Source organism: Pocillopora damicornis, chromosome 3 (genome assembly GCF_964200805.1).
Source record: "Pocillopora damicornis chromosome 3, jaPocDami1.2, whole genome shotgun sequence".
Classification (NCBI taxonomy): domain Eukaryota; kingdom Metazoa; phylum Cnidaria; class Anthozoa; order Scleractinia; family Pocilloporidae; genus Pocillopora; species Pocillopora damicornis.
In genome coordinates this window covers 9531813-9557492 of record NC_142672.1, presented here as the reverse complement: position 1 = coordinate 9557492, position 25680 = coordinate 9531813, and the positions used below count along the sequence as shown (strand labels likewise).

The following is a 25680-nucleotide window of genomic DNA, read 5'->3' as shown; positions in this document are numbered from 1 at the left end:
TCACCTCCTCACTGCATTTACAACACTCAGACGCCATGGAGAGGACAGAGGTGTACAACTCCTGTAGACTTACACTGAGTCTCAGTAAAAGGTCGAGCGTGACAGAAACTTTCAGTTTGTCTTCTTTTATCTCTGGCACTTCCAGTAAAGATGTTACATTTTTACGAAGGAGCTCGTCGAGGTCTTTCAGCTTTGCGTCGATTTCACCCTCCGTATCTCCTCGACCTGGTGCGAGAGAATTTCTGGTATCTTCAAAATCATCCTCTCGGGCCGAATTATCTAAGTTCTCGGCCAAATCCTGCAAAAGTACACAAAACTTTCCTTGTCATCAGAAGAAAAAGAAGAAAATTGGGTTATAATTTATACATAGCGGCTTTATTATTGGGTTGTGCAAAAACTCTTAACGAGACGCACCACTCGCCACAGCTGACAGTATGTTGTCCCTATTACCAGGAGCCCATTAAGTAATGTGCAATGGCACTTGTTTTTCTGCAAGTGATTCGGGAATCAGAAAAAAAGCGCACCATTCTTGTAAATCGGCTCAGGAAATTTCTCAAAAAGCAAGTCCATACCCAAACGGAAAATTGCAAAAAAATCACTATGATTTTTAATTCTTGTTAAATGTTTTTGTAACATTACGTTTAGGAAATATGAGCTGTTTCTGTAGCGTTCAACATAATTTAAGTAACATATGCCTACCAGTTCTGACTTGTCTTCTCTTATTCCAGCCAACTCCTTTTCCAGTTTTAAAGTTCTGGTCTTCCAATCTTGACTCTGTGTCACATATTAAATGAAAGATAAAATTTCAGAAATGTCGTTTGGTAGTTAATTACTTTTTTGAGCATTGAACAATTGTCACAGGGTATCATGGAAATTCATCCCAATTATATTGGAATGAGCTGAAGGTACGTCTGATATGTTAACAACCAAAACAAGAACAGAGCAGAAAATGTGGTTACCAACCTCTTGGGAAGTTTCGTGAAGCTGTTGTTTTACTCTAGACAGTTCCTCCTCCAGTTCTTGAATTCTTGTGCGTAATTTCTGGCTCTGTTTATTAAATTGCATAAAGGAAAATGCACTTTTTGGTTTTGTTACTATCAAGGGGAAATTATCAGATAAGGTATCCGTCGTTTGACAAGAAATGGTTCGTTACCATGCTGGTTGGAAACGTAAAGAAAGATAAATATCCAACTAGCTGCCCATCAGAAATAAAAATTATTTACCAACCTCTTCTAAACTGTCTTGAAGCTGTTTTGTCATACTCTGCTTTTCTTTTTCGAGCTCTTGCTTTCTCACTTGCAATTGGTGGTGCTGTTTATTGATGAACATAAGTCTGTTTTAATTTCGAAAAACGTAATTCTGATAAGAATCAGAAGAACTTATCTTCCAAATAATTTCTTACCTCTTTTCTCAATTGTTTACAGTTTTTCTCTATTTCATCTATTTTACTCTCCATCTGAAATAAGATGAAAAATCAAACTTTAGAATTTTGCCGGCCAATGACTCTTTTATGGGCTATACTCTTGCTTAGTTCAAATTTTTAACGGAAAGAACGTCTTGGATCTTAAAGAGAACAAAACTTTATCCACTTATACAGCAAATATTCTTAGGAGGGTTTAAGGCATCATCCAATTACACCTAAAGTTGCTAAAAGTTCGAGAATTTACTTGATTTGAGTCGTTTCTTCCTACCTCGTCGTTCTCTTCTGATGACAAAAGACCTGGAAATTAACGTTATATTGAAAAAAATAGTAAAGGCACTGTGTAATACTTCCATTTTTCATAATTAAAACCAAAAGAATAGCTCTTTTTTTCTTAAGACCCAAAAATAGGTCAAGTATATAATAAATAAATAAAAGTTACTGACATGAAAGAAATCATCCCGGGAAAATAAAGTTGTATTGGGAAAATCTTACAGGCACAGGGTTGTACTTTAACTTTAGAAAATGAAATATTTAGTTCATCCTTAATCGCGTGTCAATCAACGCTTTGACGAATACGGAGTTACATTACATACCCGGAAGTTTTTCAGCTACGTTCCTGAGTCCTATCGTTATCAAAACTCCAGCAAACTTTTCGACAGTAGCATCCTCTCCCTCCTGTTTAATCCACTTTACAATGACCGCAATGCAGCATTCGTTAGTAGAAGCGCCCTTGTCACTCTCGATCGTGCCAATGACAGCCTCTGTGAACTTAAGTTGTCGTGCCAGGTCTCTCCACTTGTTCCCAATCTGCTCGTGTAAGAAATGTTCATTCATAATTTCCTCTGTCATCCGAAGTTTCCAGCTGCACTTGTTGCTGGAACAACCTGCTAAAAGTACCATAGCTCAGAGTTACAAAGAATGCATGCGACAAAGCGTTAACAGGTTCTATTCAGTAAATTAGTTGCGGAGAGAAAGTACAGAAGCGATAAAAATTTTCCTTGCGTAAATGACAATCGGACACAAAAATATTCATGATGTTCGACGGTCTGCTGCTAATATGCCAGTAATTTATTCTTGTATCATTAACGTGAGGTAAAGTAGGCTGGGCAATAGCAAAGTTGTTGTTTCGTCATCTTAGTAGACCAATACCGAATCCTTATTGACTGATTGGATTGTTTCATCAAATGGAGAGATTTACAGGAGGAAATGAGTTTTAACGTAAACTCAGACGCGTTAGTTGCGAGCTGAGCCCCCGATCATTTTTGCCGAGGTATTTCTTTCAGTCATCATTAAAATGCAATGCAAACCTCAGACATAATGATGACGTAGGCACAGCATTACTTAGCATCCTTATCCTAGTTAAAGTTGTTTTTGTTGGTGCAGGGCCACCTCAGAATAGATAAAACTCCTCTTTTAGTCGATTGTTAAGCAGACTTGAATGATGATGCTGCTAGTAATTAGTATTAAAGCTACGATCGTCTTTGACGAACCAAAGTACATCATAACGCTATGTTATTGTCTTATTAGTGAGCCGGGTGCAATTTGATGATGTGACATATCGAGCAGAAAAGTGGAAAACTGTTAATTTTGTTGACAGTGGACGACAAGTTAAATAATTATGTAGTTAAGAAACCCTGTATTGCAAGTTTTTTTTCCGGTACGTGAAGTATGCTACTTCTAAATTGAAGGGAATTTTCCCCTTGACAGTCGTCGGAAAATACTGTAATACCGTACGGAAATCAGGGGCTAGGGGGCAAAGAAGCCTCAGGGTCATGCTTAATAACCAGATGAACACAATACGCACGCGGAAACAGATAGAAAAACTGATAGAATAGCAGATCAATCGAAAGGGAAAACAGATCAACTGAACGTTAAACACCTCAGCCTTATTTGATTCATACAATGTACATAATTTTAAACAATAAAAAGACAACAACAACAACAACAACATTTCTTAACATTACTGACGGCGGAGAATTAATTCAACCACCCGGAAATTACTCCGGCAACTGACAATATTGGAAATTAGCTTGGATAGACCGCACCGTTATGATGTACTTACCCATTTCTGAGGATTTACTGATATTGTCCGTATATATTGCAAGATAGTGTTTTAGAGTAATCACTCCAATCTAGTGATCAAACAGTTCTCTTGGTGTGAGCCCACTCTTGGAAAAAACAGTATTAATCTCCCGACAGCAAGGAATCGTCTGAAAGTTTCAAGGCGAACTCAGGCGTTGTATATCTGTCAGATGGCCCGTGCTTTACCTGTTTCAAAGATTAATAACCTCAGTCAGGAAACCTTAAGAATGACAAAGCGCACAGTCGTCTCTTTATCGAGGTTGTGGCTCAGTGTAGTTAGTTAATTGTTTACTTTTGTGCGTTGAATATTGATCAGCAGACTTCTCTGTACGATCTCCACAGAAGAAAGTATGAAACACACTCACTGATTTCTTCGAACGTCACAAAAGAGCAGCGCTTCGATCTGCAACACGCACAAAACTAAATAAAAAAGTAATTTCCTTGTCGTGTCTAGTGTTGTCGGGCCAGCCGTCATGTGATCGTTGGGTCAGTGAACCGTTAAGTACAATAATCCGGGTTTTTTTTTATTCAGCCGTATGAAAACCTACTTTAAATGGCGATGTCATCTAATTTCTATTCAAAACTCGTATTTTTTTTGTTTTATCGTGCTTTGGTGCTATATTTACTAGGATGGAGCGACACGCGCCGTCAAGTCGGCATTTCCCTGCCTTTTTTCGAAGATGGTTGAAAAGGAAACCGATACGCTGTTTGCTAGCAATCTCATATACCTCAATTATCTTCTGAGAACCAGCTGTTTGTCACGAAATTGTTGCTAGTTTTAACAGATAGTCACCCAGCCCAAATTATCAGATGGCTTGAGAGTTCACGCGAGCCTCGAGGGTGGCCGCGAGAGGCGCGCGCGTAACATGCATTTTCTGAATTAGACTGAAGAAACGAACATATTTGATAATGGTGGATAAACAGATTCAGTATTTATGGAATTGATACGTGCTGCTTAGAACTTTTGTCCCATACCAGTTAATTAATTGATGAAGAATAATAAAATTGAATTGGATAAGGTCTGTTTAAATTTTAGCGATTGCTGATGGGGTGATGAGTTGTATTAAGTGGTGCGTGACTCTAATCAAACCGTGGGTGAATCGTACTAATTTGTGAGTGACATTTAAAATGACGTGAACCTGACAAGTTTCCAATTGTTTAGACCTAGCCACTAATGCTTAGTACTGGAACATGCCTTAACTTGGGTAGCAAATTTTCTGGGTTCTCATTAGCTGAGGTCGATATATAAATGAACTGAACAATCCTTCAGTACACTAAATGGTTTTGATTGTATAAAAAATCGTGTTAGATCACGAATGTTTATACGAGCGTGCTTAACCTAACAGGAGACCAAGAGCGTAATGGCTAAATCTTTCCACATATTTCTGTATAGGATAAGAAAAACAACTATCGAACAGGCACATCGAAACTTTTCGATTACTTTAATTTCCGGTTAAAATTTTGCCGACTTGACACAAATCTATGTAGGTCAAGCAAAGATGAAATATAAAGCAAATAATTTTGTAAGCGGAAACATCATCTATGCCACCAGACGTGGTTTTCACCAAAAACTTAGCTGTAGATCAACTTTATTATTTCTCTAAAGGATTTTAATCATTTATAAATCCGCTTTATAAGGTAACTTGCCTGAAATTTCAGACCGGAAGAATCGGTTGCATTATTAGGGGTTTACTCCTACAGCAGGGTTTTTCCCTGGTTTTATGTGATGATATTTCTGTTTAAATGACATCGATCATGAATCGAAAATTGACCAAAGCTTGGAACGATTCCAGGTGAGAGAAATGCCTTCCTTTAGATGAATACAGAGGTGCATGGTAATTTAATTTTCTCCAGATCGCTTTTTTCATTGAGCTTAGTCAAGATTTGCACATTTACCGTTGATTATTCTACAAATTCACTTTCATTTTCTCTTTAGTAAACGCCCCCTCATAAACAAGCAAAGCTCTTGGGTTTCGTGAAATCTTGGAATCCCCCAACTCTAAGGGGGGATACCCCTTCTTTACTAGAGAATTCTAATGACTTCGTTAAAATAGAAACAAATGGTAATGCGGGGTGTTAGGATCTAGTTCCAAAAAAGAATCGAAGCACGATTTTAAAGGAGAACTCGAGACACAAAAAGTACTAAAAAAATTCTCCATACATGATGCTGGTGCGAGCCCATGAACGTAACAAACATGGATAGCTCTTTAATGATCAGGTGATAAAAGGCGATTGCGTGACACATAACACTACACGAAGATTACCCTCTTCATTGGTCATATTTGAGAATAGTGCAAATAGGCTTCCATTTAAAGTACCGAGGTATCTCATTAACTAATTTAGTGGTCATTTAAACAGCCAAATAAAACGTCAGACATGATTATAATGTAGGAAAAGCATTAGTATTAGCATTTAGCATCCTTATCCCAGAGAAACCTTAGAATAGATAAAACTCCTCAGCTGTTAATTCCTGAGCAGGCTCAGAACGATGATGATACTGCTGGTACGGCCTATTGAGCTACGATTGCTATTGACTAAAACAAATATGGAGGCTATGCTATTATCCTCACAGCCAGCTGGAAGCAGCAGAACTTATGAGACTTCTTGGGCAACAAATCAATTAGAAAGTTAAAAAGAAGACGATAAGCCTTGCACATTAAAGATTAACGATGTAAAAAAAAAAAAAAAACCTATTTTGTTGGCTGTGAACTACATCTTAAGCCATAATTATGATACCTTGCAAGATAAGCACTTTTTTTCAAATTCCCTTTTTTAGAAGGGACTATTCCCTTCGCCCAACACCGGTCGTAATATTATGCAACCATGACTATGCGGAAATAAGAAGCAAGGGGGAAAACTAGTTTCAGCAACTTACGTCATGTGCAATCAACAGGTGATTAAAATATGTACACGGAAACGTACAAGGAAACCGATAGAATAGCAGATCAATTGAAAGGGAAAACAAGTTAACTTAACTTAATTTATCACAGTCGTATTTGATTCATGTAGTGCGCATAAATTTGCGCAAAATCAAAATTTCTAAACCCCACTGCTCACATGCAATTTCACTGGGAGAAATGCATTCACCCGGAAATTAAGCAATATTGGAACTTGACTTGAATAAAACCTTCAGAAATTCCGTTTTAAAGTACTTACCTATCTCTGAGTATTTGGTGTTGTTGTCCGTGGGTTTTGTTTCTTCCAAAATAGCGTCTCAGTCTAAGTACTCCAGTCTGGTGATCGAACGGCATTCATTATCAGACAAACTAGATTCGATTTATCAGACAGCAAGACATGTATGAAAGTTTCTACGTATAGGCGCTGAGCAGTTTAATTAGACCGTTTGTTAACCTGTCCGATGGGTTAATCTTCGTTATCTGGAAAACTGTGGAATTACAAAGTGCGCAGTCTATCCCTGTATCGAAACTTCCGCGCATTGCGGTGCACTATTTTCCTTATCTGCCAAATTTACTTTGGCAGACTTCTCTGTACGAACCTCTGACGCAAAATCTGCAAATGACTCAATGACAGTGATAAACTGACCGGCTGTTTCTTACCAAGGCCACCATCAGTTCCCATGAAATGTCCTGAGTGGAGCTGTTACCTCAGACTTTCAAGGTATTTGAAGCTTAATGAATGTCGTTTAATCACTGCTTTAATTTGAAGCTATGACGTCATATGTTTATATGGACCGATGAACCGTAAAATAAATCCAGAAAAAATAGCTTTCTCTTGTTTTCACAGATGATCGCTCAGAGCATTATGTGAGATAGCTTTAGAGTCCACACGAGCCTCGAGGGTGAAGGCGAAAGGCGCGCACGCCATATATTTTTTGAAAAAAAAATGATCCGTGAGCCAATTTGGGTTTTTAGATAAGACGGGCAGATTTGTTAATGTAGGAGTAAAGAGAAAAAGTACTTTTTGGGATCGATGCATGCTGCTCGGAGTCGCCCTAACATCGTAATATTCGATTTTTGACCCCCGACAGATTACTAATTGATGTATTATAGTGACAATGAATCTTATCTGTTTAAATTTGTGCAGTTGCACCGCGATTGTTGATGCCAGGTGACACGTAAAATAACGTGAACCCGACAGGTCTTTAACTGTTTATTTAAAGCCCAGACCTTGCATCTTGCCTATGCTTGTGTAACAAATAGTTTATGTTCTACATGATAGACGCTGATAAGTACATAAACTTGATAATCCTTAAGTAATTGATTCTGATTGCCTACAGATCTTAATCAGGCGACAAAATTTTATATGTATATGAGCACGGTTAATCTGAAGAAAGAAAAAAGCAAAATGTTTTATTCTTTGCACATATTATTGGATAAGATGAAAAAATCTCAGTCATCGAAACTTCTTATATCATTTTCAATTTCGAGGGGAAATGTTGCCGACTTGACACAACTTTATGCAGGTCAAAACAAAGGGATTTTAAATTTCAGACCGAAAGTAATGGAATAATTACGGGGCTTCCCCATACTGAAATTCCTGTACAAATGATCGTCAAGGGAATTTTGACAAAAGTTATTAAATCTAAAGACCTGGGAAGCTTCCAGGGGCGTATTTGGCGGTAGGATTTCAGATAATACATCCTTTGAGATAAATTCAGAGGTGCTCAGTAATCAATTTTTATGGCTAGTGCGTCCTATGGAGGCAAAGCCATAGCGTTTTCCTGTTGAGTGAGTGAGTGAGTGTAACAATAGAATACGAACGACCTATAAGCCCTCAACGAAGTCTACCGAGTTATGCCCGATATTCCTCGCTCTTAGCTTTTGTTCGTTTCGGAACATCCTCGTTTGTTCAACGCTTGGTGACCATTTCTTCGAATGTTACACGGAATTGGCCACGTGATCACACGAGAAGTCTTGCGACGAGTTTAAATCATTTTGGTTTAAGAATCAAGCACAGTTTTTAAGGCATTTATGGGGAACTTGTAAGAGAATAATTTTCCAGTGCGAAGCAACACTTGTCGCCGAAATGAGTGAGATGATAGCGATAGAGTTCCGATCTTGACCCAATTTTCACCCGATGTTTCCCGGCGCTACTTATTAGAAGTTTCGGAGAGCTACAGAAGATGATGAAAATCTCACAATCTTTTCGGGATGGCGCGTGAAGAAACAAAGTTTTTCCCTGCAGGAATATCTTAAAAGGTGTGATCGGCGCATCTTACGTTCTAATTCATTACGCTCAACCGAACGTAAAGTATTTTATTCGTAAGTCAACAGATAGCACAATCAAGTATGTTTGGATTCGCGAGCGGATCCAGATAATCCACGAGCAATTACAACGTAAATAAAGACGTTGAACAATTAGCAGATATCTAATCGCGAAAAGGATTATTATCAGCACTTGAAGAATTTCTCGGCCTTTTCCCGCGGTTATTATTTTCTTCCTCTTTTAGTCGCTGTTTTTGGCCGGCGACTTCTCTTGCTATCTCACGTTTTTCGTCTTCCGATCTCGAAGTCAATTCAATCTGACTCATACTCTGCCACTGCCAGTCTACGAAAATTCAAGGGGTTTTCCTCTCTTTATTAAGTAAAGTACGGTGAACTGTTTGATATGCGAGGATTTGCATGCAATAATAATTGCAGATATCAAAATTTAAGACAAAAACAAATGTTAGAGCGGGTTGTTAGAATCTCGATCTAAAAATAATTTACCCAATGTTCTAAAAAAGTACACGAATGGTGAAAGTTTTACCTGTCATCTTTGATTTTCACGGTAGCTGGGGAGGCTGGGGGAAGAAAAAGGAAATAATCTGCGCATGCGTTCCCCACGGCTGGAAGTAGATTAGCGCGTCACCGAAAACTGTGATACTGTGATACCTCTTCCTTCGAAACCTAGACCAAACCACGAAGGAACTGCACCAAGTATACGGTTAAAGGTGGATAAAATTAAAGGGGCTATCCGATGGCAAAAAGGGAAACAACAGTGCCTGCAATGTCAGAGACAAGCGAACGTAAAGCTGATCAAGGTTTTGAAATGCAAAGTAAGTAATCATAATAAACATAAGCTCATGGATCGATTTTTTTTGCAAGTTGCGTCTTTCTCTTAAATCAAATCGCATACTATCTTGATTTTTCATTTTGTAGCTGCAATGAGTCATTTTTTAATCATAATAGTTTTTGAGTTATTTTAATGTACGTTCAGTCTAAATTCGGTATTGATCATCAATTTTGCTAAATTCGAGTGGATATATGCCTCCTGGTGTTCATCTTCACTTTCAGACGATTGAGATCAAATTCGCCGCGATTGGCGTATAAAATCGCTGGTGTGTCGCCGGCTTGAAGCTGCAGGTGTGTGTGAACAAGTGCGCTCTAAGAAAAGGAGCACAGTATTCGAAAGAGAGCTTTCCCAACAATTTTTGTGCTTCGAAATATCTATTTGACTCGGTAGATCTGTGTTAATCAAAAGGTGAAGGAAGGCTGAACTCCTAAAGAGGGTAAATATGAAACAAAATTAACGTGATAGCGTGATTTTAGTGAGTGCGAGTCGTCACCATTCAATTCCTTTGGTAAGTTGTTTATGTAACTCAGCGACGGTCTAGAAACTTCTGCCAACTTTATTGAAGCTTCTCAATCATCAAAAATTCATGGGAAAAATAGCCTTTACATCATTAATTACATTTCAGTGCATCAACACTTCATTTCAATTTGTTGACAATTTCACCAGAGTACAGTGTTGGAGGAAATATTTTGTTTTCATTACTTTATTTGTAATTATTATGCACTACATGAATTTAATTTAATTCCTTGTATACTTCCACACAAGTGATACGAATATGGTCGTCGCAAAACAGGTCTGAGAAGGCAGAGGAGCACTCCCAACCGATTCCACTACCCTCAAAAGTATTTGATATTTCTCGTTTAATCAATCAATTAATTACTAGCCCGCAAAATCCACTTCTGTCGTCCAGGAAATTGCAACTCAGCAGTAGAGGCGATTGAGGAGCAATTTCCAAGGTTTAGTGTTTATATGGGAAAAGATGCTACCTGAAATCTTGGACTGGTTAGGCTGCCTAACAGGCTTTTTATAGGAACCCATCGAAATTTTAAAGGACTCTAAAGTGAGATAAAATCTCGAAACAGAGCTAGCCTTATTGACTAAGTTCATATGGAGAAGCATCTAGATTGAAATGGAAAAAATAATTTGGCAAACAAGGCAATTAAAAATTCCTCGCAGGCCTTGTAGCCAAATGACCTTTGAACTACAAGGTGCAATACTCTGAACTTTCACTTAAATGTTGTTGTTTTAGGTGTGGATAACATGATACTCTCGAGGGCCGAGTTATGCGTTTACAAGTAATTCACGACTTAAATACAGAGCTCGACAAGGTTGGTAATTCATTTTTTCATCACGTCTGTGCAACTCTCGGATAACTTTATCATGTGCATCAATTTTAAAATATATTTAAATATGATGTAACAATAGCAAAACAATTCGTGAATGCTTATTAGCGAAGAGCCGTTAGAGTGCATAACCAGCTACTCCACACAATTGAATATTTTTACATGAGAAGGGAATGGACTTACGCTGCAAGAGTACATATATATATATATATATATATATATATATATATATATATATATATATATATATATATATATAGATGGAACATTCCTATGAAACTTGGCTACCCCAGGAAGTTTGTTAACTTGATCCGCTCCTTCCACGACTAGATGACTGGGGACTGTACTCTCTTGTGGTGAAGCAAAAATACCCTCTAAAAAGTCACGCAGAATAAAGATAGGCTCTGTAATTAATCTTATGCTTTTCAAACCCTTTCTCACCCACCTCCTCAGAAGTGCAGATAGCAACTCTGATAAAGGCATCTACTTCAAGAAAAGGACGGCTAGATCTCTGTGCAATTCAAGCCGTCAGATAAACCGCGAAATCACAAACTTTTGTCTTAAAAATCCTCTCCACTGTTGGTTGTACCCATAGAGGCCCATTCTAAACCGGGTTTCAAGCCGTTGGTGACAACTTTGCCAAGGTATCCCTTCCCTTTGCCTGGACCATCAGCGTAGAAAAGACAGAGCTCTCAACTCTTTACGCGTGTGTGGACTTATGAAATCCGGCGGTATATTGACTGACTACATACGCGTGTGGTTGTATTTAAAAGCCTTCTTTTTTGTTAGATTGTGCTCTGCGAAGATACACAAGAAAATAAATACGTGGTAAAGCGTGAGTCACCTTTTGTTTTTACCATATCTTGAAGTCACTCAGCCCTTTTTTTTATCAGTTCTGAGGATGCTGAAAGGAACAATGTATTCTTCTGCAGCAACACTCAGACGCCGAAAGATGTAAATCACTTGTATCAACTGTAAACAAACACCTGCACCGAGACAGTATATGCAGAATGGACATTCCTTGAACAGGAACTAACCGTTAGGCGTAGAGACGGTCAAATTTTAACTGTTAGTCGTAAGAAAGGTTAACCGTGAAGGAAGGAAAAAAACTAAATTGGTAGCCGTAAAATCGCCGAAATTGTAACCATCAGCCTTAAAAGCCATCACCCCATTGAGAACCTCCTTGAATCTAAGTGCATTTTTTTCGGTCTCGACTTCTTTGATTTTCCATGAAATCTCAGGTATTGGAGTCAAACATGTAGTTAGTCGAGTTACTTTGCAATCGAAAAGTCAGAGTGAATAAACACTTGATCCCCGAGTGCTTTTCAAATTCGAGGATCAAGAATTTTCCCTGAAAACGATCAAAAGCTTAGCGTAACTATAAACTCAAACTATCCAAAAACATTTGCGAATTACCCTTCCTTGCTAAAGGTCTTCTGTATCTCCATCAAACTCATTTGATGAACTATCAGTGGTTTTGATATGTTTCTTATCTCGTCCACGCCTGACCATTCACTCAAACTTTGATGTCTGCTCTTTTGATCGGTTTTAGCTTGCTAAAACACAAAAAATTAACTAAATATTACACAAGAGGAGGTGTATTTGCACGTTTCTATTGACTTGTCAGGGTTTTAGGCCATCTAGACAGAAAAATAAATTTTTTTAATGTATTTCATTAATGTAAAGAACTAAAAAACATTGGCTTTGAAAGAGGGAAATGACTGTGGAAAATACTTGACTTTTTTCTATTTTCCGCTATGATTGCTTTCTTTCCGCACTCACCTGATCAAGCAAGAAAGAAAGTAACTTTTCGACTAGTTTACATTTATTTTACAAACCTAAGGCAAGTAGTCATTGAACAATCATGTGCTTTTTATTAATTTGAAATTGAAGTTTTAAAGGCATTCAGCAACTGTACCTTTGATTGAAGTTCATCTACATGTACCTTTCTCTCTCTAATTTACTTACAGGAGCTCAAGTTGCAAGCTTTTGCCAAAAAGGTAAATTACATCTTCCATCTATGTTTTATTACATGACTAGATTAGTGTATGCTGTTCCAACATCTGAATTTGCTGTGATATTGTTAGGGATTTGCAAAGGAATATGCCAAATGGAGCCCCACAGCAGGTGTGGCATTTGAGTATGACCCTGACAATGCCCTAACACATACAACGTATCCAAGACCAGAGGAATGGTAAATTTGCTTCAACCTAATTTGCTTCTTCATTTCAGTAAACCTTTTGAATTGCAAGTCTTACCAATTTTACATTAGCCTATGTGTAGCTGTACCTTCCCCCACTCCCAAGGTGAAACGGAAGGGACGGAACGTCTCTAACCCTTTGGGGGGGGGGGGGGAAGTACAGCTACACGTAGACTAAGGTCAGATTGGTCAGACTTGCTATTCAAAAGTGGTATTTTTTTTTAGAAATTCTTTAGCATTCCTCTTCCCATCATTTTAATTGATTTTCATGTAGATTTCTCAACATTATATCTTAGGCCAAAGAGCGAATACACAGAACTGGATGAAGATAGCCGTAAGTAGATAGTTTACCTGAATTACCAAACTAAGTTGTGACCAGACAATTAAAACTTTGAGCAGTTTCCAAGGTATAGTATAATGCGAAAGTTATACTTGGATCAACTTGGAACAACAAACTCTACTTGTGAAAGGTTACATTTACTTAAAAACTGAAATCGTTAGATGGTGACAAAAGTTCCCTGTTTGTTTTTTTCAGATCAAGCACCATTTGATCCAAATGCTAAAGCAGACAGATTTTATATAAACGTTGAGGTAAGATAAAGATTTGAAGGACTTTGTGGTTTTTATCTCTTTTCTAAATTCCATTTTAAACTACTTTGTTTTATTCTGTTTAATTTCTTTTTTGTATACAATTTTTAATCTAGGGCTTTTTTTTTCAATACAATACTTAGACATACAGTAATACCATTACTAACACAACTTACATGGATACAAGGCTAACATACATGTTATGTAAATAATGATATATATTATAATAATAACTTACAAAACTAGTTAAGCTTACACTGCTACAAAGTAACTCTGATATGTATCTTGCGTTAGTGATGCAAAGTCTAACTGTTAAGACACTCTACTTACTTACATACTGTAATAATTATATGCGTAACATTCGATTAACACTATTTAATGTTTTTAAAAACGCTACAATAAAAGCATCGTGTACAAAATGAAAGAATAGTTGTAGTAATTGAAGTAATTATAACATTAATAATGATGATAATGATGAAACTAAAAACCAGCAAGAAAAAAAGCCATAGCAGGCAAGATCTTTGCATTTGTAAGGTATCATTTAGATAATTTACATTTATGTCGTGTAAACACTTTGTAAGATGCTAAGCTGTATCAAGCATTTGGAAACTTTTTTAATTTTAAATCCAGAACAAGTCTCATGTTGCTGTTCTGTATTTTGTAGTCCTGTGGCTCATTAAGACCTGAGACTATCGTGTTGAGTGGGCTGTCTGTGCTCAAGAAAAAGCTGAGTGATCTCCAGACTCAACACAGCCATGAAGTAGCTGCTGATGTCTTGACCATATAGGGACCGACTCCCAGTGCAATGTTTCTGTAGTTATTTATTTTATAATAGAAAACTCATTTTGTAATGAAAAGATCTGATAGCCACTTGAAGTAATGTCTTATCAACAGAAACAACCATGTTTCTTAAAAGTTTTGCTGAGGTTTAATTCAGCGGGATGGTGATTTTTGTGTTCTTTGCGTCTTAAGATAGCGGATATTTCTCCAGGGCCAAACCCCTCCTGTTCATTCGTAAATTAAGCGCTTGCTTCCCCCTCGCGCGTACAAAAGAAAAAAATTGATGCTCGTGTATGGATATTAATGGGAAATCTTCGTTTCAATCATTAGTTTTGGGGTCTATGATTTTCTTGGGTAAGCTGCAAATGAGAAATCATAGTGCTTTGATAATTTATAAAGACGGTGCTTTTCCTCCCTCATGCTTGTGTGTTTCTATCACCATGGCTTTTAGCTATTGTTGATAGAGTTAACTGCAATCCTGTGTGACAAAGGAGGGCCTTTTGATTTTTAATTGTCACATTTGAATCAGAAAATCTTGCTGAAATTTTGTCAAGTTTAAAGCACCTGCCAGTGAGCAACTCCTGCAATATCATGGCGGCAAATAACTCTCAGATCGCGTAGAAATTGCTGCTAACTTGCATGGCTTAAGAGAAAATAAAATTCTTCATCAGACTCCCACCCACTTTCTTAAGAACACGAGGTTTTGCATTCTACTTGCCATATAGCTCCAAATGCTTGCAACGTCTTAAAGTGCATGTTGCACGGTTGAACGTACTTAGAGACACCTTCCTTGATGATGACAGATTCATTATAGTATTGGGATCTTGTCATCGTCAATTTCATATCCACTTTGGTTATAATGTCGTTTACCGAGGGATCTCGACTTCCTTCGAAACTAAGTACTATTAACCAGTTAACCCTTAAACCCTTAAGAGTGACCAGCATCTAATTTCTCCTTAAAATGTCACCTTGAAGAAAACATGAAAGTTCACGAAAATCAAGAAAATAATCACCAACGTATAAAGCTTCTGGAAATGTATAGAGAACAGTATGGAGAATATGCACACTGATGTTAGGGTGTAAAGGGTTAACCGCTCTAATGTGACTTCGTACGTTTGCTAAGTCTTCGCCGACTTTGTGTCTTGCTAGATCTTTGTTGACTTTGTACATTCGTAATATTTTCGTTGATTGTGTCTTTTGTTAAATCTCTGTTGGCTATGTGCGTTTGCTAGATTTACGTCAACTATCTTCCCTAAGGCAGTCAAGAATCCCTGTGCTTTCTTGGTGAATAGGACATTAGGTAACACGTCTTTCCTTCGTTTTCTTTTATCTTGAAAATAGTCTTTATCGTGGTCTTTTTGGACTGCAAGAGAAGAATCATTTACTCCATGGCAAATAATGTAGAGGTATTGTGGGATCAATACCCGGGATTGATACTGGACAAAAAAGAAATGAGTGTTCAGCTTCTTCGGTTTTTTGCCATGCTATTTCTCCTTCTATAACTTAATAAATTCCATTTCTTTTTCAATTTTCATTCAGAAAAAAAAGTATTAATTCCTAGATCATTGACGCGTATCAGGCCTCATGCAATCTCTTTCACTCAAAACTAACCAACAGACCGAAAAATTGGAGAGTGTTTTGCCGGAATTTATCCCAGTTTCAGAAATACAAAGTGAGTCAGAGTACATTGTAGGCGATCAGTCACCGGCAATTTTCCAAAATTGCGATAAGCTCCCAAAAATTTGACACATTGGTGCACCCAGATACGTATGTGGGGGTGAAAGAGCGAGACAGAAAGGATTTTCTACCCAATATACGGGTACCCTCCATAAGAGAATTAATGCAATGTTTACGGGACCAACCTTTTTTAAACACACTTCATATTTTTCATCCTCGCTCGTTGTTGTTGTTGTTTCTGGGCTGTTATTCTGTTCACCTGGCCTGATCTGCTTGGGTTTGGCGCCAGGGTCTGTACATTGTCGTCTCAAGTCCTATGCAGCAAAGTAAAAAAAGTTACGCTAGGGATGAATAAGGTCATGCCTTCAGGGCTGCCAAACATAAAGAACTGCTTGACAACAGGGGCGAAGCCGTGAATTTTTAATTTGAGGGTCCAACATTTTATTCAACAAACACAGTTATTTTCTTTTTTCCACTATAGCCCTTAGAAGCTATATTTCAAGATAAGAAAAATTAAAATATTTAAAGTTGATTTCTTTAGTTTCAGACAAGTAATATGAATACCCAGAGGTCAGGTGGGGGGTTTGGATCAGCCATGCCGCGCTACCCTGGATCCGCCACGGAATGATAAGCTCTAAATGCGACGAAGACCAGAAAAAAGTAAGGAACGAACATGCAGAACGCGTGTCTCCTAATCAAACAGAGAGGGGATGGAAAGAATCATGAAAATAAACGTTCTCTTACAAGAGCTTTATCTAAACCTCCCTTTTTCGACGCGCAATTCATATACTTCATTCATTAGATGAATTTTACCTTTTTAGAGCGACAAGTCTTTCCAGTCGCTCCACAAGGGTCAGAGTGTGTACATTCAGGGAGACTTTCAGGCTGCAGTTCAAAGAGACAAAAAAAAATTATTAGACCTGCTTTATATCCCTGATATTTCTTGTCCGTTGTGTTTGAGTTATTAATTTATTAGCGACTTTCCAATGATGAACATTTTCGATGAAAGCACACAGTCAACTCTTTGGTCTCTTCCAAGACGAAAACGAAGCTATCAGATTATTAGAATGATATATCATTCAATTTTGTTAGCTATGTCAATCAAGTCCTTTCGTCATGAAAAAAAATAGTGCAGCTCAGAAGATCTGAGGTTCCAATCTACTTGAGACCACTTGCGATTTCTTTTCTTCCAAAAATGCCTCAAGATATAGCTATTGCCGGTCAAATCCTTATTTTTCAATGAATAACAAGTATTCTTACCGGTGAGAATAGACCCCTCCACAGGTTCTCCAGCCTATCAACCTGTCTCTGTCGATTGGTCTGAAGTTGTTGGAGTTTACCAAAATTCTTTTTATCTTCGTCGGTCATTTTTTCTTGTGTCGTTGCCAAATCCTCAACTCGATGCACCACATCGTTGTGTTCTGCTCTAAGACCGTGATACGCAAAGTCGTAAAACTCTCGTTTCACTTCCTCACTGCATTTACAACACTCAGACACCATGGAGAGGACAGAGGTGTACAACTCCTGTAGACTTACACTGAGTCTCAGTAAAAGGTCGAGCGTGACAGAAACTTTCAGTTTGTCTTCTTTTATCTCTGGCACCTCCAATAAAGATGTTACATTTTTACGAAGGAGCTCGTCGAGGTCTTTCAGCTTTGCGTCGATTTCATCCTCCGTGCCTACTGCATCATCTTCTTAATTTTTTTTAAATTGAATACCGCAGATACTAATTTTGCTTATGAAGGGATACCAATCCTGCAGTGAAAAAAAAAAAACGTAGAAATCTAGGTCGTTTAATATAGCTCTAAGGCTCGTTTGTTAGGCTTCTTTCCACCGTCCCGACTACTTTTAAAAAATAATAATAATAAATAAATAAATAAATAAATAAATAACAACAACAAGCCTGGATGGATTAATTACATATTGTTGCCGTTCTGCTGTACCCACTGTTCTTCTATTCCTACTCTTGTGCCCACTGTTCCTCTGTGCCTACTGTTCCTCTGTGCCTCTGTGCCCACTGTTCCTCTGTGCCCACTGTTCCTCTGTGCCTACTGTTCCTCTGTGCCCACTGTTCCTCTGTGCCCACTGTTCCTCTGTGCCCACTGTTCCTCTGTTCCTCTGTACCCACTGTTCCTCTGTTCCTCTGTGCCTACTGTTCCTCTGTTCCTCTGTGCCCACTGTTCCTCTGTGCCCACTGTTCCTCAGTGCCCACTGTTCCTCTGTGCCTACTGTTCCTATGTGCCTCTGTGCCTACTGTTCCTCTGTGCCCACTGTTCCTCTGTGCCCACTGTTCCTCTGTTCCCACTGTTCCTCTGTGCCCACTGTTCCTCTGTTCTTCTGTGCCTACTGTTCCTCTGTGCCTCTGTTCCTCTGTGCCCACTGTTCCTCTGTGCCCATTGTTCCTCTGTTCCCACTGTTCCTCTGTGCCCAATGTTCCTCTGTTCCTCTGTGCCTACTGTTCCTCTGTTCCTATGTTCCTCTGTTCCTCTGTGCCCACTGTTCCTCTGTGCCCACTGTTCCTCTGTGCCCACTGTTCCTCTGTGCCCACTGTTCCTCTGTGCCCACTGTTCCTCTGTGCCCACTGTTCCTCTGTGCCCACTGTTCCTCTGTGCCCACTGTTCCTCTGTTCCTTTGTTCCTCTGTGCCTACTGTTCCTCTGTTTCCCTGTGCTAACTGTTACTCTGACAACGTCAGTCAGGTCGTCGTACACGAGCCATGAGCCAAAAAAGCGCACCATTCTTGTAAATAGGCTCATGAAATTTCTCAAAAAGCAAGTCCATACCCCAAACGGAAAAATTGCAAAAAAATCACCATGATTTTAACTCTTGTTAAATATTTTTTTTAACATTACGTTTAGGAAATATGAGCTGTTTCTGTAACGTTCAACGTAGTTTAAGTAACATATGCCTACCAGTTCTGATTTGTCTTCTCTTATTCCAGCCAACTCCTTTTCCAGTTTTAAAGTTCTAGTCTTCCACTCTTGACCCTGTGTTACATATTAAATGAAAGATAAAATTTCAGAAATGTCGTTTAGTATTTAATTATTTTTTGGAGCATTGAGCAATTGTTACAGGGTATCATGGGAATTCATCTAATTATATTGGAATGAGCTGCAAGGTATGTCTAATATCTTAAGAAGCAAAAACAAGAACAGAGCAGAAAATGTGGTTACCAACCTCTTGGGAAGTTTCGTGAGGCTGTTGTTTTACTCTAGACAGTTCCTCCTCCAGTTCTTGAATTCTTGTGCGTAATTTCTTCCTCTGTTTATTAAATTGCACAAAGGAAAATGCACTTTTTTGTTTTGTTTCTATCAAGGGGAAATTATCAGATAAGGTATCCGTCGTTTGACAAGAAATGATTCGTTACCATGCTGGTTGGAAACGTAAAGAAAGATAAATATCCAACTAGCTGCCCATCAGAAATTAAAATTATTTACCAACCTCTTCTAAACTGTCTTTAAGCTGTTTTGTTATATCCTTCTTTTCATTTTCGAGCTCCTGCTTTCTCACTTGCAATTGTTGGCGCTGTTTATTGATAAACACAAGTCCGTTTTAATTCGAAATACGTAATTCTGTTAAAAACCTGAAGAACTAAACTTTCAAATAAATTCTCACCTCTTTTTTCAAATGGTTCCAGTTTTTCTCTATTGTACTCTCCATCTAAGATAAAATGACAAATCAAACTTTTAAAATTTTGCAGGCCAATGACTCTTCTATGGGCTAAACTCTTGCTTACTTCAAATTTTTAACGGAGAGAACGTCTTAGACCTTACTCGAGACAACAAAACTTTAGCCACTACTACAGCAAATATTCTTAGGAAGGCTTGAGGCATCAGCCTATTACACCTCAAGTTGCTAAAAGTTCGAGAATTTACTTGATTTGAGTCGTTTCCTCCTAATTCGTCGTCCTCTTCCGATGACAAGAAACCTGAAAATTAAAGTTATGTTAAAAAAATTAGTAAACATACTGTTTAATATTTCCACTTTTCATAATTAAAACGAGAGAAATAGTTCTTTTTACAAGACCAAAAATTGGGTCAGGTATATCTTATATAAATAAAAGTTAGGGACCTGAAAGAAAATCATCCCAGAAAAATAAAGTTGTATTGGGAAAATCTTACAGGCACAGGGTTTTACTTTAACTTTAGAAAATGAAATATTTAGTTCATCCTTAATCGCGTGTCAACCAACGCTTTGACGAATACGAAGCGACATTACATACACGGAAGTCTTTCAGCTACGTTCCTGAGTCCTATCTTTTTTAAAGCTTCAGCAAACTTTCCGACAGTAGCATCCTCTCCCTTCTGATTAGTCCACCTTACAATGACCGCAATGCAGCATTCGTTAGTAGAAGCGCCCTTGTCACTCTCGATCACGTCAATGACAGCCTCTGTGAACTTAAGTTGTCGTGCCAGGTCTCTCCACTTGTTCCCAATCTCCTCGGATAGGAGACGTTTATTTATATTTTCCTCTGTCATCTGAAGTTTCCCGTTGCACTTGTTGCTGGAACAACCTGCTAAAAGTACCATAGTCAGAGTTAAAAAAGAATGCATGCTACAAAGCGTTAACAGGTTTCATTCAGTAAATTAATTGCAGAGAAAATGTACAGAAGCGATAAAAATTTTCCTAATAATCGGACACAAAAATATTTGTGATGTTCGACGGTCTGCTGCTAATACGCCAGTAATTTATTCTTGTATCATTAACGGAGGTAAAGTAGGCTAGGCAATAGCAAAGTTGTTGTTTCGTCATCTTAGTAGACCAATACCGAATCCTTACTGACTGATTGGATTGTTTCATTAAATGGAGAGATTTACAGGAGGAAATGAGTTTTTGCGCAAACTCAGACACGTTAGTTGCGAGCTGAGCCCCCGATCATTTTTGCCGAGGTATTTCTTTCAGTCGTCATTCAAATGGAATGCAAACCTCAGATATAATGCTGACGTAGGCACAGCATTGCTTAGCATCCTTATCCTAGATAAAGTTGTTTTTGTTGGTGCAGGACGACCTCGGAATAGATAAAACTCCTCTTTTAGTCGATTGTTAAGCAGACTTGAATGATGATACTGCTGGTAATTAGTATTAAAGCTACAATCGTCTTTGACGGACCAAATATGGGGGCTATGTTATTGTCTTATTAGTAAGCAGGAAGCAATTTGATGATGCGAAATATCGAGCAGAAATGAAGAAAACTGTTAATTTTGTTGATAGTGGACGACAAGTTAAATAATTATGTAGTTAAGAAACCCTGTATTGCAAGTTTTTTTTCCGGTACGTCAAGTATGCTACTTCTAAATTGAAGGGAATTTTCCCTTTGACAGCCGTCGGAATATACTGTAATACCGTGCGGAAATCAGAGGCTTACGCTTTACGCACGCGGAAACAGATAGGAAAACTGATAGAATAGCAGATCAGTCGAAAGGGAAAACAGATCAGCTGAACGTTAAACGCCTCAGCCTTATTTGATTCATACTATGTACATAATTTTAAACAATAAAAAGACAACAACAACAACATTTCTTAACATTACTACTGGCCACCCGGAAATTACTCCGGTAACTGATAATATTGGAAATTAGCTTGGATAGACCGCACCGTTATGATGTACTTACCCATTTCTGAGGATTTACTGATATTGTCCGTATGTATTGCAAGATAGTGTTTTAGAGTAATCACTCCAATCTAGTGATCAAACAGTTCTGACTCTTGGACAAAACAGTATTAATCTCCCGGCAGCAAGTGCTCGTCTGAAAGTTTTTAAGGCGAAATCAGGCGTTGTATATCTGTCAGATGGCCTGTGCTTTACCTGTTTCCAAGATTAATAACCTCAGTCAGGAAAACTTGAGAATGACAAAGCGCACAGTCGTCTCTTTATCGAGGTTGTGGCTTATTGTAGTTAGTTAATTGTTTACTTTTGTGCGTTGAATATTGATCAGCAGACTTCTCTGTACGATCCCCACAGGAGAAAGTATGAAACACACTCACTGATTTCTTCGAACGTCACAACAGAGCAGAGCTTCGATCTGCAACACGCACAAAACTAAATAAAAAAGTAATTTCCTTGTCGTGTCTAGTATTGTCGGGCCAGCCGTCACGTGATTGTTGGGTCAGTGAACTGTTAAGTACAATAATCCGGGGTTTTTTTGATTCAGCCATATGAAAACCTACTTTAAATGGCGATGTCATCCAATTTCTATTCAAAACTCGTATTTCTTTTTGGTTTATCGTGCTTTGGTGCTATATTTAGTAGGATGGAACGACACGCGCCGTCAAGTCGGCATTTTCCTGCCTTTTTTCGAAGACGGTTGAAAAGGTTAAGGTTGGAAACCGATACGCTGTTTGCTAGCAATCTCATATACCTCTAGCTAGTTTTGACAGATAGTCACTCAGCCCAAATTATCAGATGGCTTGAGAGTTCACGCGAGCCTCGAGGGTGGCCGCGAGAGGCGCGCGCGTAACATGCATTTTCTGAATTAGACTGAAGAAACGAACATATTTGATAATGGTGGATAAACAGATTAAATATTTATGGAATTGATACGTAATGCTTGGAACTTTTGTCCCATACCAGTTAATTAATTGATGAAGAATAATAAAATTGAATCGGATAAGGTCTGTTTAAATTTTAGCGATTGCTGATGGAGTGATGAGTTGTATTAAGTGGTGCGTGACTCTAATCAAATCGTGGGTGAATCGTACTAATTTGTGGGTGACATTTAAAAAGACGTGAACCTGACAAGTTTCCAATTGTTTAGAACTAACCACTAATGCTCAGTACTGGAACATGCCTTAACTTGTTGGGTAGCAAATTTTCTGGTTTCTCATTAGCTGAGGTCGATATATAAATGAAATTAACAATCCTTAAGTACACTTAATAGTTTTGATTGTATAAAAAAACCCTGTTAGATCACGAATGTTTATACGAGCGTGCTTAACCTAACAGGAGACCAAGAGCGTAATGGCTGAATCTTTTCACATATTTCTGTATAGGATAAGAAAAACAACTATCGAACAGGCACATCGAAACTTTTCGATTACTGTAATTTCCGGGTTAAAAATTTTGCCGACTTGACACAAATCTATGTAAGTCAAGCAAAGATGAAATATAAAGCAAACAATTTTGTAAGCGGAAACATCATCTATGCCACCAGACGTGGTTTTCACCAAAAACTTAGCTGTAGATCAACTTTATTATTTCTCTAAAGGATTTTAATCATTTATAAATCCACTTTATAAAGTAACTTGCCTGAAATTTCAGACCGGAAGAATCGGTTTCATTATTAGGGGCTTACCCCATACAGCAGGGTTTTTCCCTGGTTTTATGTGATGATATTTCTGTTTAAATGACATCGATCATGAATCGAAAATTGACCAAAGCTTGGAACGATTCCAGGTGAGAGAAATGCCTTCCTTTAGATGAATACAGAGGTGCATGGTAATTTAATTTTCTCCAGATCGCTTTTTTCATTGGGCTTAGTCAAGATTTGCACATTTGCCGTTGATTATTCTACAAATTCACTTTCATTTTCTCTTTAGTAAACGCCCCCTCATAAACAAGCAAAGCTCTTGGGTTTCGTGAAATCTTGGAATCCCCCAACTCTAAGGGGGGATACCCCTTCTTTACTAGAGAATTCTAATGACTTCGTTAATTAGCTTATTAAGATTGACCGTTTTATTTGCGAAGAAATCATTCGCTTGCAAGGCTGCAATGAAAATAGAAACAAATGGTAATGCGGGGTGTTAGGATCTAGTTCCAAAAAAGAATCGAAGCACGATTTTAAAGGAGAACTCGAGACACAAAAAGTACTAAAAAAAATTCTCCATACATGATGCTGGTGCGAGCCCATGAACGTAACAAACATGGATAGCTCTTTAATGATCAGGTGATAAAAGGCGATTGCGTGACACATAACACTACACGAAGATTACCCTCTCCATTGGTCATATTTGAGAATAGTGCAAATAGGCTTCCATTTAAAGTACCGAGGTATCTCATTAGCTAATTTAGTGGTCATTCAAACAGCCAAATAAAACGCCAGACATAATTATGACGTAGGAAAAGCATTAGCATTAGTATTTAGCATCCTTATCCCAGAGAAACCCTAGAATAGATAAAACTCCTCATCTGTTAATTCTTGAGCAGGCTCAGAATGATGATGATACTGCTGACACTGCCTATTGAGCTACGATTGCTATTGACGAAACAAATATGGAGGCTATGCTACTATCTTAACAGCCAGCTGGAAGCAGCAGAAATTTTAAGACTTCTTGGGCAACAAATCAGTTAGGAATTTAAAGAGAAGACGATGAGCCTTGCACGTTAAAGATTAACGATGTAAAAAAAAAACACCTACTTTGTTGGCTGTGGACTACATCTTAAGCCATAATTATGACACCTTGCAAGATAAGCACAATTTTTTTTCCAATTGCCTTCCTTAATTAGAAGGGACTCTTCCCTTTGCCCAACACCGGTCGTAATATTATGTAACCATAACTATGCGGAAATCAAAAGCAAGGGGGAAACTAGTCTCAGAAACTTACGTCATGTGCAATCAACAGGTGATTAAAATATGTACACGGAAACGTACAAGGAAACCGATAGAATAGCAGATCAATTGAAAGGGAAAACAAGTTAACTTAACTTAATTTATCACAGTCGTATTTGATTCATGTAGTGCGCATAAATTTGCGCAAAATCAAAATTTCTAAACCCCACTGCTCACATGCAATTTCACTGGGAGAAATGCATTCACCCGGAAATTAAGCAATATTGGAACTTGACTTGAATAAAACCTCCAGAAATTCCGTTTTAAAGTACTTACCTATCTCTGAGTATTTGGTGTTGTTGTCCGTGGGTTTTGTTTCCTCCAAAATAGCGTCTCAGTCTAAGTACTCCAGTCTGGTGATCGAACGGCATTCATTATCAGACAAACTAAATTCGATTTATCAGACAGCAAGACACGTATGAAAGTTTCTACGTATAGGCGCTGAGCAGTTTAATTGGACCGTTTGTTAACCTGTCCGATGGGTTAATCTTCGTTATCTGGAAAACTGTGGAATTACAAAGTGCGCAGTCTATCCCTGAATCGAAACTTCCGCGCAATGCGGTGCACTATTTTCCTTATTTGCCAAATTTACTTTGGCAGACTTCTCTGTACGAACCACTGACGCAAAATCTGCAAATTACTCAATGAAAGTGATAAACTGACCAGCTGTTTCTTACCAAGGCCACCATCAGTTCCCATGAAATGTCCTGAGTGGAGCTGTCACCTCAGACTTTCAAGGTATTTGAAGCTTAATGAATGTCGTTTAATCACTGCTTTCATTTTAAGCTATAACGTCATATGATGTTTATATGGACCGATGAACCGTAAAATAAATCCAGAAAAAATAGCTTTCTCTTGTTTTCACAGATGATCGCTCAGAGCATTATGTGAGATAGCTTTAGAGTCCACACGAGCCTCGAGGGTGAAGGCGAAAGGCGCGCGCGCCATATATTTTTTGAAAAAAAAAATGATCCGTGAGCCAATTTGGGTTTTTAGATAAGACAGGCAGATTTGTTAATGTAGGAGT

General features: G+C 38.2%; 3 protein-coding genes across 6 annotated transcripts in view; 1 reads left to right on the top strand and 2 right to left on the bottom strand.

Moving 5' to 3' along the window:
* LOC113667553 (uncharacterized) overlaps positions 1-3691 on the bottom strand; it is a 12866-nt gene extending 9175 nt beyond the window's left edge. The window contains exons 1-8 of one of the 4 annotated variants that reach the window (XM_089201731.1): positions 3486-3691; positions 2017-2310; positions 1668-1720; positions 1403-1456; positions 1228-1311; positions 964-1047; positions 700-774; positions 1-298 (exon numbers count right to left, since the gene is read on the bottom strand). The exon at positions 1-298 is cut by the window's left edge and continues 203 nt beyond it. In XM_089201731.1, the coding sequence (XP_089057857.1) occupies positions 1-298; positions 700-774; positions 964-1047; positions 1228-1311; positions 1403-1456; positions 1668-1720; positions 2017-2310; positions 3486-3489 (946 nt within the window). In that variant the 5' untranslated portion in view covers positions 3490-3691. The remainder of the gene's footprint in view (positions 299-699; positions 775-963; positions 1048-1227; positions 1312-1402; positions 1457-1667; positions 1721-2016; positions 2311-3485) is intronic. The other 3 variants (XM_089201733.1, XM_089201732.1, XM_089201735.1) reach the window with 3 other exon arrangements.
* Positions 3692-12791: 9100 nt separating this feature from the next.
* Positions 12792-14566, top strand: LOC149048140 (DNA-directed RNA polymerase II subunit RPB3-like; the record flags this gene model as incomplete). The annotated part of the gene is made up of 5 exons (XM_089199420.1): positions 12792-12863; positions 12951-13057; positions 13360-13397; positions 13599-13654; positions 14316-14566. Coding segments are annotated over 5 exons (396 nt in total), but the record flags the coding sequence as incomplete, so codon positions are not given.
* Positions 13719-25461, bottom strand: LOC149048139 (uncharacterized). The gene is made up of 13 exons (XM_089199419.1): positions 25331-25461; positions 24930-25006; positions 22059-22130; positions 20330-20661; positions 19983-20035; positions 19723-19767; positions 19549-19632; positions 19285-19368; positions 18932-19094; positions 17369-17802; positions 16922-16993; positions 16294-16422; positions 13719-15794 (listed from the first exon to the last, which is right to left on the bottom strand). Exons 1-13 carry the CDS (start codon positions 25340-25342, stop codon positions 15693-15695), a joined length of 1659 nt encoding a protein of 552 aa, XP_089055545.1. The 5' UTR covers positions 25343-25461; the 3' UTR covers positions 13719-15692.
* Positions 25462-25680: the final 219 nt, after the last annotated feature.

Excerpts from the sequence above, each read along its gene's own strand:
- LOC149048139 (XM_089199419.1), bottom strand. Across the intron at positions 20,662-22,058 it reads TACTTTCTCCTGTGGGGATC|CATGCATTCTTTTTTAACTC; the intron begins GTACAGAGAAGT and ends AACGCTTTGTAG. Across the intron at positions 19,369-19,548 it reads TTAAAGACAGTTTAGAAGAG|AGGAAGAAATTACGCACAAG; the intron begins GTTGGTAAATAA and ends TTTAATAAACAG.